The sequence below is a fragment of the Scyliorhinus canicula genome, chromosome 22 (genome assembly GCF_902713615.1).
Source record: "Scyliorhinus canicula chromosome 22, sScyCan1.1, whole genome shotgun sequence".
Lineage (NCBI taxonomy): Eukaryota > Metazoa > Chordata > Chondrichthyes > Carcharhiniformes > Scyliorhinidae > Scyliorhinus > Scyliorhinus canicula.
Window position 1 is genome coordinate 1412051 of NC_052167.1, and position 14118 is coordinate 1426168.

The following is a 14118-nucleotide window of genomic DNA, read 5'->3' on the forward strand; positions in this document are numbered from 1 at the left end:
GCAGCAGACACAATAGGACCCCCACCACCCACAAGTTCCCATCAAGCCATCCGGACTCGGGCAGCATGGTGGCACAAGTGGATAGCACTGTGTCTTCACAGCGCCAGGGTCCCAAGTTCGATTCCCCGCTTGGTCACTGTCTGTGCGGAGTCTGCACGTTCTCCCCGTGTCTGCGTGGGTTTCCTCCAGGTGCTCCGGTTTCCTCCCACAATCCAAAGATGTGCAGGTAAGGTGGATTGGCCACGCTAAATTGACCTTAGTGACCAAAAAGGTGAGGAGGGGTTATTGGGTTACGGGGATAGGGTGGAAGTGAGGGCTTAAGTGGGTCGGTGCAGACTCGATGGGCCGAATGGCCTCCTTCTGCATTGCATGTTCTATGACCTGGAAATATAATCGGCGTTACTTCATTGCCACTGGGGCAAAGATTCTGGAACTCCCTCCCTAACAGCACTGTGGGTGTACCTACAGCGGTTCAAGGTGGCAGCTCAACACCACCTTCTCAAGGGCAATTAGGGATGGGCAGTAAATACCGACCCAGCCAGCAATGCCCGCACCCCTTGTGCGGACAGATGGCCAAAGGCTGTGTTGAAGATGTAGGGCTTAGGAAGCATCTTAAAGGAGCAGAAAGAAACAGTAGAGAGACAGTGAGGATTAAGGAGGGAACACCAAAGATTAGGGTCCAGGCAGCTGAAGGCATTGGCACATTCTCAAAAATCACTGACATCTTGCCATGAAAAAAATTGACTGAAACATCGGCAGGTCTCACAGCCGTCGCCTACGGTGTATTTGCTCACTTACAAGTATCGAGTTCCAAATGCATCCTCCCCCCCCCCCCCCCCCCCCCCCCCCCCCCCCCCCACACACCCTCATCTTGGTCTCATTTGGAACTGAAGTTGGAGGCGGCATTAATTCAGACTGTGACTCAGAGCTGGGAGTCAAGGGAAAGACATAGCATAGCTGGTAAACTAGCCACAAAACCTTAACAACGAGAGCATTGGGAGTCAGCTCTGCACATAACCCAAGGAACGAGACGCACTTTGAATGCTGAAACTCTCACCCCTGGGCAGGCAGGGCACTGAGGAACAGTCCTGGACAAATACACGGCCCTGATTTAAGTGTTTTGCCAAGTGATTCGCAAACACCAGCGGCTCCACTGTTTCAAGACACGGACTTTGCTGGAGTGGAGAACCGTGCAGCGCATCATTATCGCGTCTTTGTCCCTTACCCTTCAACTCAAAATTCTTTAGCCCTGCAGGTGCGAGCTGACAGTGGCATTGCAAGGGCAACGTGACATCAACGAAGAGAACGGGCGTCAATTGCCTTAGTCACAAAATAACCGAGAAAGAAACAGTGGAATTATGGAGAGGGAGGGAGAAAGTGAAATAAAGAGAGAGGGAAGGAGAGGCCAATATCAAACCTTCCAATTTGTGGCGATCTGAACATCACGGCATATCTCCTGTTGTGTTTCATCAGCTATTAACATATATTTTACATATCTCAGAGCACTGCAGAGATCACTCTTGTTTCTAACTATGCAACAGGTTTATTTTCAAGTTTTGAAATATCTCTATTTTGAAATATGCCGACACTCATGCTCACAGCGCAGCTTGAAGCAGATTCCCTGCTTACTTTTCTGAGTCATTACCCAGGTTTAACTAATCATGCACAGTGAGCATACATCAGTTACCTGACTCACATTGTCAAACACAAAACAACTGAACACTACACCTCTTCCTTGCCACAAGTAGCTCGGCCATTTACACAGAAATTATGTCAGTGGCATTAAATGTATCCTCATCTTGCTGGCAAATTCTGGCCCATTATATTTACAAAATAAATCGCATTCTTTTTATTCATTCATGGAAGTCGCCGTCAAGGCCAGTAAATATTATCCATCCCGAATTGCACTTAACTGGCCTGCTTGGCCACTTCAGAGGTCAGCCAAGTGTCAACCACAGTACTGTGGGGCTGGAGTCAGGATTAGACCTGACCAAGTAAGGATGGCAGATTTCCTTACCGACACAGCATTGTTCAACACCAAGTGAAATTTTGCCCTTCTGATGACTTACTGCAGTGGTGGGCAAACTGACGCACGGGGGGCCACATGGGTTCGGAGTGCGATCCATGGGGCACTATGTTAACTGTTGCCCATGTGCATGGTTGCCACATTCTGCTGATTTCCATCAGAGAATTTACAGTGCAGCAGGCCATTCGGCCCATCGAGTCTGTACCGCCCCTTGAAAAGAGCACCCGACTTAAGCCCACACCTCCACCACATCCCTGTAACCCAGTAACCCCACCTAAATTCTTGGACGCAAAGGGGCAATTTAGCGCGGCCAATCCACCTAACCTGCACATCTTTGGACTGTGGGAGGAAACCGGAGCACCCGGAGGAAACCCACGCAGACACGGGGTGGAAGTGCAAACACCACACAGACAGTGACACAAGCCGGAATTGAACCTGGGACCCTGGAGCTGTGAGGCAGCAGTGCTAACCACTGCGTCACCATGCCGCCCTGCCGCGTAGTTTTCTTCCTACCGGTCTGACTGAAGTGATTCTCAGGTGAAGCAAGGTGTGTGCTGATTGCTCACAGTGACTGTGTGAGAGCTGTGCGCTCCCTCTGTGTCCAAAGTGTAAATATTTATTTTATTGGTGCCACTTGAAGTCGTTGACTAAGCATTGTCTATAGCTCTTTGTGACCTATTTGTCGTGTGTTAAATGTATTTAATTTTATTCATGGGGTTAGTGAACAATCCTGTGGCCACTTGTGCAGCCCACTCACTAGCCAAGCTTGCTCACCACTAACAGAGTGGCACAAAGGGTGACACACACGCTAAATATAGGGGCACGCTTTATTAACAAAGTTGTCACAGTCTAATCGTTACCATGGCAACATACTGCCCACAGTCGCAAAGGTTTGTTTTGAATCACTGGCTTTTGAAGTGCAGCTCCTTCCCTCAGGTGAATCTGCGCTCCGAAAGCTAGTGATTCAAAACAAACTTGTCGGACTTTAACCTGGTGTTGTAAGACTTCTTTACTGTGCTCACCCCAGTCCAACGCCGCCATCTCCACATCATCACAGTCAAAAAAGCATTCCTCCCCTTTGACGGGTTTATTACCACTCAGTACTGCCCTGCATTGGCTCAGGGGAAAGCAGGCAAATCATGATCTCAAGTCAAGATAAAGGAGATCCATCGCGGAAGCTCGACAAGCATTCGAGGGAGAAGTGAATAGACGGTTGCTGTCATAACACTGCTTCAAAGGAGAACATGCTCATGAACAAGTAGCCAGGAAGTAAACCATGCGCCCAGCGGACTGTGTTCAGAGGAGCTTTCAGTGCTGCGTGTACACGACACAACATTGTTCCCATACACGAGACCGGCAAGATACCAATCGCAGCAGAAGAGGCCGTGAGATCCATGACCTACAACCGATGGACCCAGACAAACTCAACACCATAAAAGGAATTTCAGTGTTGATGTTGCACCAGACCAGAGTTCCATCGATCGACCCTCTTTGAGGAAAAGCTAAAGGGCGAGAGTGTCACGATATTATCCGCCGCGTACATCGAGAGATGGTAAATGAAAAGGTGGGGGAGGGGGAAAAAGAGAAAGAATCAAGTGGAGCTTTAACACAGGCATGGAGTGGAGGGGCCAAATGACCTGTTTCTGTGACGTATATTCTATGAGCTTGATTATAATCATGCCCTTTTATGCCACATCATTGTGCGGCACGAGGGATTTGAAATTTACCCAGACCGACGCCCCTACACAGTTACCAGGAAGAGAAACCCAGCTCTGTATTGGTACATGTCAACTCTAGAACACAGTTAGAGCCAATGTGATCCCAGTAAATTGCGGTGACTGACCAGAGTCCAATTTACCCTGTACGGTTCCACACTATCCATTCCACAAAGCGTCACCTGCACCATTTAATAAGCAAAATAACCAAAATGCACAGCAAATAAATTAACCTGGCTGCCTGTCAGTCGATCGGAGCTGGAGAATTAGCAGAACTCGTGCTCTAATGGGTCACCTGAACTTTACATTCTGGGATGCAGAAGTTAATGAAAATGACCCTACCCTGTTCTAATTAGACTTCAAATTGTCCACAGAGGGAATAACCTTTTCGACACGTGACCCGAACCTGGGAAGACGTTTTGTAGAACACAGTTGTCACAGCAATCAACTGGTCAATGGGTCTTTGAGGCAGCAGGCTTTCTCTTGTCGATTATTTAAAAAGCTCCTTCACTCCCAGTGACAGAACGTTATGGTGGCTAGATCAGGCTGCAGTGTGCCCTGCGAGGTAGCTTAGGGTGAAGAATAACGAGCACAATTGGCAACTGCTGGATTTGCCTCCTCTTTGACCTGCCGCTCCTTAATTTCTACATCTTTAAAATGCTCTCCGTCACAAAACTAAAAAGGTAAAACAATTAACCTTCTGCACACCTCGGTGAGTTTATTGTGCCATGGACCTCAAGAGTTTGCTCAGCTGAAGCCAGTATGTTTACATTAAGAGCAATCCATCAGTGCTCACTCTGCTGTTTCCAACTGTTTCTGCCAGAATTTAATAAGGAATAAAGTCTCAATAAAACAAGACAAGCATTAGAATAGTCGGATCAGAACTTGGGCACGATCTCAGCAATGCTAAACTGCTTTCTTCATTAACATTGGGGTCATTGTCAAACACTCGATGTTGAAAGCTCTGCTGCCTGTACCCCGACAATCGGATGGGAGGTAAGATGCAAATAAGATGTGGTCCAACAGGAACAACCTCAAGGGGCTGAACGGCCTCCCTCTCCTGTCAATAGACAAGACTGCAGGAGTTTTGTGATTGATTTTTATAACAGCTTCCTCAGATTTGCCGGAACTGAGCACCAATTGTCAAACAGGGAGGTCAGGGAGATGGTCCGAGACCCCTGAACTTGTCTTTATGTAACTGCCAGTTCCACACACTTTGGTGGCTCTTTGCTTTCCCTCCGACAAGAAAATTACCGGCTTCAGAAACAGACGGGCAGAATATTACACCATTCGGCCTAACTGAGCCATGCCAGCTCTTTGGAAGAACTTCCCAGTTTGTCCCATTTCCTGACACATTTACCACACAGAAGAGTACAAAAAGCAAAGATGTCGCCATAATCCTGCACATACCCCTGGTGCAACCTCAACTGAAATATTGGGCGCGACTCTCGTGCTGCGTTGCGTTCAAGCAAAAGCGCAATGCGGCCACACAATCCAGGGAGTGGCCACTAGTGGACCTCTCGACAGCCTCCGCAACTCGCAGGATTCACCCAACTCCCATAGGACATCGGAGTCGGAACTCCGCCCAAAGGGGCAGAACCAAATGACGCTCGCGGAAGTAGGTCGTAAACTTACTTACGCCCTACCTGCATGAGATCAACTGGCCTCCCTCGATTCTCCGGCCACCCCTGGGAGGCGGTAGCCAGGCGCCGACCAGTGCTGCTCCTCACAAATGGCACCCAGGGGATGTCTCTCGGGCCAGAGACCCCTGGGTGGTAAGGGTAAGTACAGCATGGCCCCCGGGGCTTCGCCCTTGGCACTGCCCAGCTGGCACCACTCCCAAGGTGCCCGCGTGGCACTGCCAGGCCAGGAGCACTGCCTGGATGCCAGCGTGGCACTGCCAAAGGTCAGGGGCCGAGGGGGGTGCAAGGAAATAGGAGCCTCCAGGGGTTTGGGGAGGGGGGGGTGCAGAACTGGGTGGAGATGATGTAGGGGGCTTGGAATGGCCTGAAGAGGGGGGCTCTGAAGAGCGGGTTGACATTGCCCATGGCTGAAGGCTGTGGGGGGACCCACAAGCGCACTTAGAGATTGGGGCACCCTTTCAAAATGGCGGCCTGTTCCCCAGTGCTAAAAAAAAAATCAGTGGACTGAACCGGTGAGAAACTCCCTTGGGCCCAAAAAATGTCATTGAATAGTGGCGGGGAACTCGCCGACCGAGCTGGAGGGAAACTCCCTTGGGCATTGAATAGCGGTGGGGAACTCGCCGACAGTGCCGGAGGGAAACTCCCTGAAAAACCCGCCACAAATTAACAAGAAATGTTCAATTCCCGCCTCGGGTGACTGTCTGTTTGGAGTTCTCAGAGTGTCTGAGTAGGTTTCCTCCCACAGTCCAAAGATGTGCAGGTTAGGTGGGGTCATGGGGTAGGGCGGGTTTGGGTAGAGTGCTGTTTTGGAGGGTCGTTGCATAAGCGATGGGCCGAATGGCCTCCTTCTGCACTGTCGGAATTCTATCGAATTGACGGGCAGGAATAGACCAGCTGCTCCATCAAGCCTGCCCCATGTCATAAACGAGCAGACCATTGTGAACAAACACTCCTTTCACTCCCTCTATGATCTATGTTCCCCAGGCATGTGAGCCTGCTATTGCCGAGACTGCACGTCTGTGGGTTTCGGGAAGCGACGTCATGTTTAGGTCCCATTCCACTATCCTTCCCGGCCACATTCACTTTGGACTGGCCACGCTCCAATTGTACTAAGCCACAGATAAATTGAGAGCTCAGTTAAGAGAGCACACCTCAGCATAAAGAACGTTCCGTGGATCAGTCACATGTCACAGAGAAAGAAGGCATTTGTCAACACATTCCGCTCTCGCAAACGTCCCGGCACACACCTAATAGCACGGGTTTCCAAACGGAGATTGCAGGGTCCCAGCGGCCCGTGAGGGCAATGCATGGGCTACCGAGGTCTTCAAATACCTGATACTTCAGCCATCAAAGCCCTAAATTTGGAAATTGCCTCTCTAAACCTATCTGCCTCTCCACTTTTAAGACACACTTGAAGCCTACCCCTCGGATCAAGCTTTCGGCCAAGTGTCCTAATATCTCCTTCCATGGCTTGGCATCCAATTTTATTTGATAATCTTCCAATGAAGTGTTTTGGGACATTTTACTACCACTATGGCGGCACAGTGGTTAGCACTGCTGCCTCACTGTGCCAGGGACCCGGGTTCGATCCCGACCTTGGGGTGACTGTGTGGAGTTCGCACTTTCTCCGTGGCTGCGTGGGTTTCCTCCGGGTGCTCCGGTTTCCTCCCACAGTCCGAAAGGCTAGATGGATTGGCCAGGCTAGAATTACCCTCCCGTGTCCCAAGGTTAATTGGGGTGATGAGGTTACAGGGATAGGGCGGGGGTGCTCTTTCGAAGGGTCGGTGCAGGCCAAATGGATCCAATGGCCCCCTTCTACACCGAATGGATTCTCTGAAAAGCTGTTGTATAAAAACAAGTTCTTGCTGATCAGCTACAGGAAGAGCCTCTCTGCAGCAAATAAAGAGGGATGTTAATGAAAATCGAATCGGAGCGCAAACAAATTGCACACAAATCGCAGACATGGGAAAGCTACCATCAACAATAAAGTTCTTACTCAGAAAAGTGAAAACAAGAGACAAAATCCTTTCAAGATTTGAGGCAGAGAGTTCAAGATCAAGTGACAATCGACGTGGTGTTCCCATGGCGATTATTCCGGCAGTCAATGAACATTTGAATTGTTAAAAGACAATAAATGGTCAGATTGCAAGAGAATTGTTAATTGGAGTTCGGCAGGATTTGGGGCAAAATTCCCCACCAACTGGTCACAAAATGCCGGACCTTCAGACCGTCTCCATTGATCAAAGAGTAAGACATTGCCCCTCCTCCCTTCAATACTTTGAAATCATCCTCACTGTGTTCTTTGTGCTGCGTAGTTTGGTTGGAGTAGTGTTCACAAAGGCCACAAAATAGCTTGAACTTCAACAAAGCTATAAATTTATTAACACTACTAATTTGGATTCGACACATACTCCTTAAGAATACACAGTTGATTAATAACATCTAAACTACACTCACCTATAGCTAATCTCACTACTGGTTTAAACTATGATCAACTCTCACTTACACCATTTGCTCTTCTGACTCTCTCTAGCTAACTCCTGCATACCCTCTCTTCCCCCTCCCGACCCCCCCCCCCCCCCCCCCCCCCCCCCCCCCCCAGGCATAGCATCACTGCCTTAAATAGTTGTAACTGTAGCTCCCTCTAGTGCCTACTCTTGACACTACATTAACCTTTGTAGTGCTGATAGTTATGCTAATACCACACGCAAGTCATTGGGAAATGCAATTTTCAAAATATGCTCAACAGTTTCTATTCAAATTTAAAATAACAAACACAAAAATCAAAATTTACAACCCATACTTACGTTGTGTATTCTGAACAGGCAAAGTGCCACCACGTGAGCACACCATTTAGCTCCTGCTCCACAGGTACAGCTACACGAGGTTATCCTGCAGCGGTCAAACATAACAGCCACATTGAACGCTCCTTTAGCTTGAGCAGTCTGCGGAGGGACCACCGTGGCACTCAAATGAAATCCTGTTTTGGGCAGGGGCGAGGATGGAGGAAGAGAAAAGGAGAGAAAGTTTGAAGTAATCAGAGCTCACGTGATAATCTAGTGCGCACACGCATTAGGCATCAAAAAACATCGTCCATCTACACCCGCTCCCAGTCATCAGGCTGTCGTACTCTTGGATTAACGTTTACTCCATTGTAAATTCCCGTGTCCTCATTCTTAAATGGGAATGACCTATGTAAACCAGTCACGCTGTAATTTCACCCAGTCACCAGCGGTGATGCTGTAGCTACTCACCTTTGCATTGCCCAGTCCCTCGCCTTCGGTTTCTGTGAGGGCTGCGCGACTTTGGAACTCTGCCTCAGAAGATGGTGGAGGCGAGGTCATTGGATATTTCTAAGGACGAGGTAGATTGATTCACTTGCCCAGCCAGAATCTACGGTTGTGTGTGGTTGGGGGTTGGGGGGGGTATTTGGGAATTTGACATCCCAAACACAGATCAGCTGACTGAATGGCGGGCTGGTTCGAGGGGCCAACTCCAGCTTCTTCCGTCCTTACATTCAGAGAAATCCCCGTGCTCTAGTCTAATCAATTCATTACCCCTCACCTAAATTGCCACCAAATTATGTTACACGACTTTAAATATTACAAAAACTGTAAATAATATAAAATTTTGTCATTTGGCAGCATAGAACCTGAATAATGCTGAGAAGACAGGCATGCTGAAGTTTTTCGTCTTGCACTGATCAGGACAAAGACAAGAATGCCAAATTTCAAACAATCACCACAATTTATGCCACGGGAGAAAAAGGTGGCGATTGATTGGCAAGTTAGCTCGGATTGCTTTCTCTATGGCAACCCCTCAGCCAAAGGGGAATATTTGGTCCCCTACGCTCCCAGGCAATTCAAAAATTCTTCGGTAATTCTTCAGCAATGTGTCTCTCGTTCAGCGATATTCAATATAAAGTCAATATCATAAAAATGAGGATAAAATACATGGCTTTGAAATAGCTGTTGAACTACATCGTGGATCCAGGTCATATTATTTCACCGCCCTGTAGCACCACTCCTCCTCAGCTTTGTTTACGTTACACAAGAGCAAAAACCAAATGTTTTGCCAGCAGATTTTCCACTTGAACAGCTACTTTAATCAACCGCCATTTATTCGTAAGATTTACTGGCTTCTCATCGGAGGCGATAAACAAACAAAACTGGTAAGGAGGACTGAGTAAAGACAAGTCCATCAGCCCCGAACTAAACTAGATGACAGTGAACGTTGCCATGGTCCCAGAGCTCCGCCTTTGGGGGTGAGCGAGAGAGCTTGAGTGCTGGCGGTTTAACCTCCGAGTTGCCACACCTCAGCCGAGGGACAGAGGTTGAGGGGGAGGAGCCTTCGTGGCAACCCACACAGGAATTGAACCAGCAGTCCAGCCAGTTGAGACAATCTACTAAACTAGATAGACACCAGTGGAAGGGCTCAATAAAAAATATTCCGACATGGCATTCCCCCTTGGGGGGGGCGGGGGAAAAAAAGTACTTAAGTGGTTCGAAAGCAACTTGGGACACCCGAGGGAGTAAAAAGTGCTGGAGAAACATAATTCCGTCTTCCTTCATTTAGTCAACGAAAGGTCTACTTTCCAAGTGTTCTCATCCATGAAGCTGGGCGAAGGACAGAAGGGTGCCAATCTTTTACACACTTTTCTCAGACACGGGGAGAATGTACAAACTCCACGCAGGTAATGTCACATGAGCCACTTAATCCTTTCTAACCCTCAGACGTTAATGCACTCTCCCGCTAATTACTCACATGATCAGATTTTGTTGTTCTGGTTTAGTGTGCGGCAACAAGCACGTTGATCCCAGGTGAAGCATCCCGCAGGCTTCCCGGCAGCCATGACACCTCGCAGGATCCACCCAAGTCCCACGAGGCGTCAGGATCAGGAACCCACCCACAATGGGTGGGACCACTGCTAGGGTGCCGGGATGGCAATGCAGGTTTCTTAGGTGCCAAGGTGTCATGGACAAGGGTCAGGAGCCTCGGTGGGCCATGCCTGTCATGATATGCAGACAATGATATACAGACAGGCAGCTAATGAACACGGAGAACAGGACATAACCAATCAGCAGGCAGGACACTCAGCGGTGGTGTCTCACTATAAAAGGCACGAGGCGCTCACACTCCGCCTTTCCACTGATGAGCATCTACAGAGTGAGTCAGGGTGTATGTACAGTATCACACCTCCAGCACGTGGCTAAGAGCTAGTCTGGTTCAGTCAGACAGAGTAACCACACTTAGGTTAGCAGAGAGTTGAACTCAGAGAACTGTGCTAACTGTGCTACTGGTTCAGTAAATCAGATTGAACTAACTTCAAGGTCTGGAGTATCTTTTGGTTAAAGCTGCATCCAGTTGCAGCCTGTGTTATCCCAGAGTACATAACACATCAATGCCCATGAAAGGAGAGTGAAGGGGGTGTATGAAGGGTGCGGGGGGTGGGGGGTGGGGGGGGGGGGGGGGGGGGGGGGTTTGCAGGGTGTCCTCACTTTGAGGGGAGAGGAGTAATGCCCATAATCTCACTGAGAGAGATCGGGGCACCCTTTCAAAATGGCGGCCGGATGTCTGAGTTCAACTCGCAGTGATGGAAAAGTGTGGGCTAAGCTGGTGAGAAAATCCCCAGGGCCCACAAAAGTGACCAAGTGGCATTAGATAGGGGAGGGGAACTCGCCGACAGAACCGGTGGGAAACCCCCGGCAAAACCTACCACAAACGACAGAGAAATGTTTCCGTTAAAATCGCGCCCAACGGAGATGATAATAATGGAAGCTGCTGTAGATACTTACTGGGCGGGCACTATGCACGGAGAGAGGAACATTTCAGATCAACTACCTTTCAACAATCTGAAATGTAAAAATGTTACTCGACCTGACCTTTTCTTTCCATTCTCCGATGGGATGTGGGCATTGCTAGCTAGGCCAAAGTTCATTGGCCATCCCTAAATGCCCTTGATCTGAGCTGCGTGCTCAGCCATTTCAAAGAGACAGTTAAGAGTCAGCCACATTGCTGTGGATCTGAAGTCACATGTGGATAAGAATGGCAGATTTCGCTCCTGGGTTACTAGTGAGCCAGATGGGTAAAGTGTGTGCACCTCCCTACCTTTAGCTCACTGGGCTAAATCGCTGGCTTTTAAAGCAGACCAAGCAGGCCAGCAGCACGGTTCGATTCCAGTACCAGCCTCCTCGGACAGGCGCCGGAATGTGGTGACTAGGGGCTTTTCACAGTAACTTCATTGAAGCCTACTCGTGACAATAAAACAATTTTCATTTTCAATTTCAAGAGAAAACAAGCGACAAGGATTGAGGAACAAGGAATAACTGCTGGAAGTAATTTGTCCACTAAACAGCAGAGACCGCGTCGGGAGCACAGGAAGATTCTCAGGATGGGACCCTGGCTCGCGCCCACATCGGGCACTGCCCCAATGCTGAAGGTTTAAAAATATGTCGACTACAACCTCGAGTAAAGGCGGCTAAAACGTCAGGAAAACATGCGTATCGTTCAATTGGGTAGTGTTCGAGCTAGGGAATGGGAATTCCAGAGTGTGCCAACTCTGCATGGGCCAATACTTGGGTAAAAGTCCAACGACAGTCAGGCAAAATGGAAAACGGCAAAACGGAAACATTTTTAGTTGCTTGTGAATAAGGGGGTTGTTTGTGCCACACCTTCCAAAAAGAATTGGAAGGCAAAAAGATGATCGACGTATGGACCCTAGGAGCCAGGATCTGTAATGGCGGGGAAAACGGGCGCCATGGTTGCATTTGATGCAGATGAAGGCATGGAACCCATAGAAGGGAAAATCCCAATTATATCTCACAGCAAATCAAACACCAAAGGACCTAGAGGTCGCACCATTTCTCCGTTCAGTAGGGCATACAACTTCTTACGCTGCTACAAAAGTTAGTTAACCCGGCAAGATCAGGAGAACGAAGAAAATTTCAGACAGGCATTTCTTTCCTAGACCATTACTGACTATAGAAAAGTTTCATTTCCACCACCACCACGGAGACGGTGAAAGAATTCTACATTTGGCTGCGACTTAAGGTTAGGAAAATGTTTCACGTTTCTGAACATGAAGGGCGAAATACTTCAAACCCATCAGTTTGTTCTTCACCAATTACAAATCTTAGTCTGCAATACAAGTCAAATAAGACAGGGGGAAGAGGGTAGATTGGTGGCAATGTCACTGAATAGTACGCCATAGGCCCAGGTTCACGATCCCAGGACAGGAGGTCAAATCCCACGGCAGCAGCTGTTGGAATTTAAATTCAGAAACAAAATCTGGAATATAAAGCTATCATCTGTGATAATTACCCTAAAACTATTGTCGATTGCTGTTTAAAGAAACATATCTGGTTCACTAATGTCCTTTAGGGAAGGAAATCTGCCGTCCTTACCCGGTCTGGCCGACATGTGACTCCAGGCCCACAGCAATGTGGTTGACCCTTAATTGCCCTCTGAAGTGGCTCTCAGATCAAGAATAGTTAGGGATGCCCAACAAATGCTGGCAAAACATACATCAGCCTAACACGTATCCCTTAATATTACCCCATTACACGACCCACACACTTGTGCTCTGATTAATACAAACTTTTTGATGCAGACTTTGGACGGCAAGGGTAAAGATCTGTTTCAACAACGTAACTTCACACTAAAGGCCTGCAAATGTGCCCTTATGTGCCAATACAATGAGTGTCTCTACACTGTGACTATTTATTCGAAGGCAGAAGTGTGGAGGCTGATTTCTGCATTTTTGTGAAGGCCTGCCACATTGTGTAGTTTAAAGATAGACTGACTTTCCTCCTCCAATCCACACTTCAGTATTGGAAATACAATTTCTCGCTGCAACTTAACAATGTACAATATGAGAGGTGTTTGTTGCCCTGCAGCATTTTTGAGTGGGATGCTGTCGGAATGACATATTACTGTATTGAGTAATAGAATCAACAGACTGCATTATTGCATCGTAATAATGAAGTTTACGCTCGCAACTCCCATGCAAACCAACTCTTGACTGCGGCTATGTCATCAGAAAAGGTCTTGGTAGAAGGTCGGCAAAACCGCCACACGGGCAAGTTTACCATGTGCTGACGATACCAAAAAACAAAACACATGATTGATTCAATCTAGTCAGTAGCATATATTGCAGACATTGTTGCCGAACACAGTTCAGCGACAATGAGGTAGTTTCAAAGTGTCGCCGTGCAGGAAACTTGGGAACCAATTTGAGCATAGCAAGCTCCCACAATTATGGTAATAACCAGCTCTTGTGTTTTTAAGTAATGTTAGAACATAGAACATACAACAGCACAGCACAGAACAGGCCCTTCGGCCCTCAATGTTGTGCCGAGCCATGATCACCCTACTCAAACCCATGTATCCATCCTATACCCGTAACCCAACAACCCCCCCCCCCCTTAACCTTACTTTTATTAGGACACTACGGGCAATTTAGCATTGCCAATCCACCTAACCCGCACATCTTTGGACTGTGGGAGGAAACCGGAGCACCCGGAGGAAACCCACGCACACACGGGGAGGACGTGCAGACTCCACACAGACAGTGACCCAGCCGGGAATCGAACCTGGGACCCTGGAGCTGTGAAGCATTTATGCTAACCACCATGCTACCCTGCTGTTGATTGAGGGATAAATATTGCTCAGGACACCAGGCAGAAATGTGGCCAGTTCTCTTTCACTTCAACCCAATATCATTATAACACATGAA

General features: G+C 48.2%; 1 protein-coding gene across 3 annotated transcripts in view; it reads right to left on the reverse strand.

The window, feature by feature from the left end:
- Positions 1–14118, reverse strand: part of zswim8 (zinc finger, SWIM-type containing 8) — a 197350-nt gene that overhangs the window by 96868 nt on the left and 86364 nt on the right. For all 3 annotated transcript variants that reach the window (XM_038782798.1, XM_038782796.1, XM_038782797.1), the window contains exon 5: positions 8192–8364. In XM_038782798.1, coding sequence (XP_038638726.1) covers positions 8192–8364 — 173 coding nt within the window. The remainder of the gene's footprint in view (positions 1–8191; positions 8365–14118) is intronic.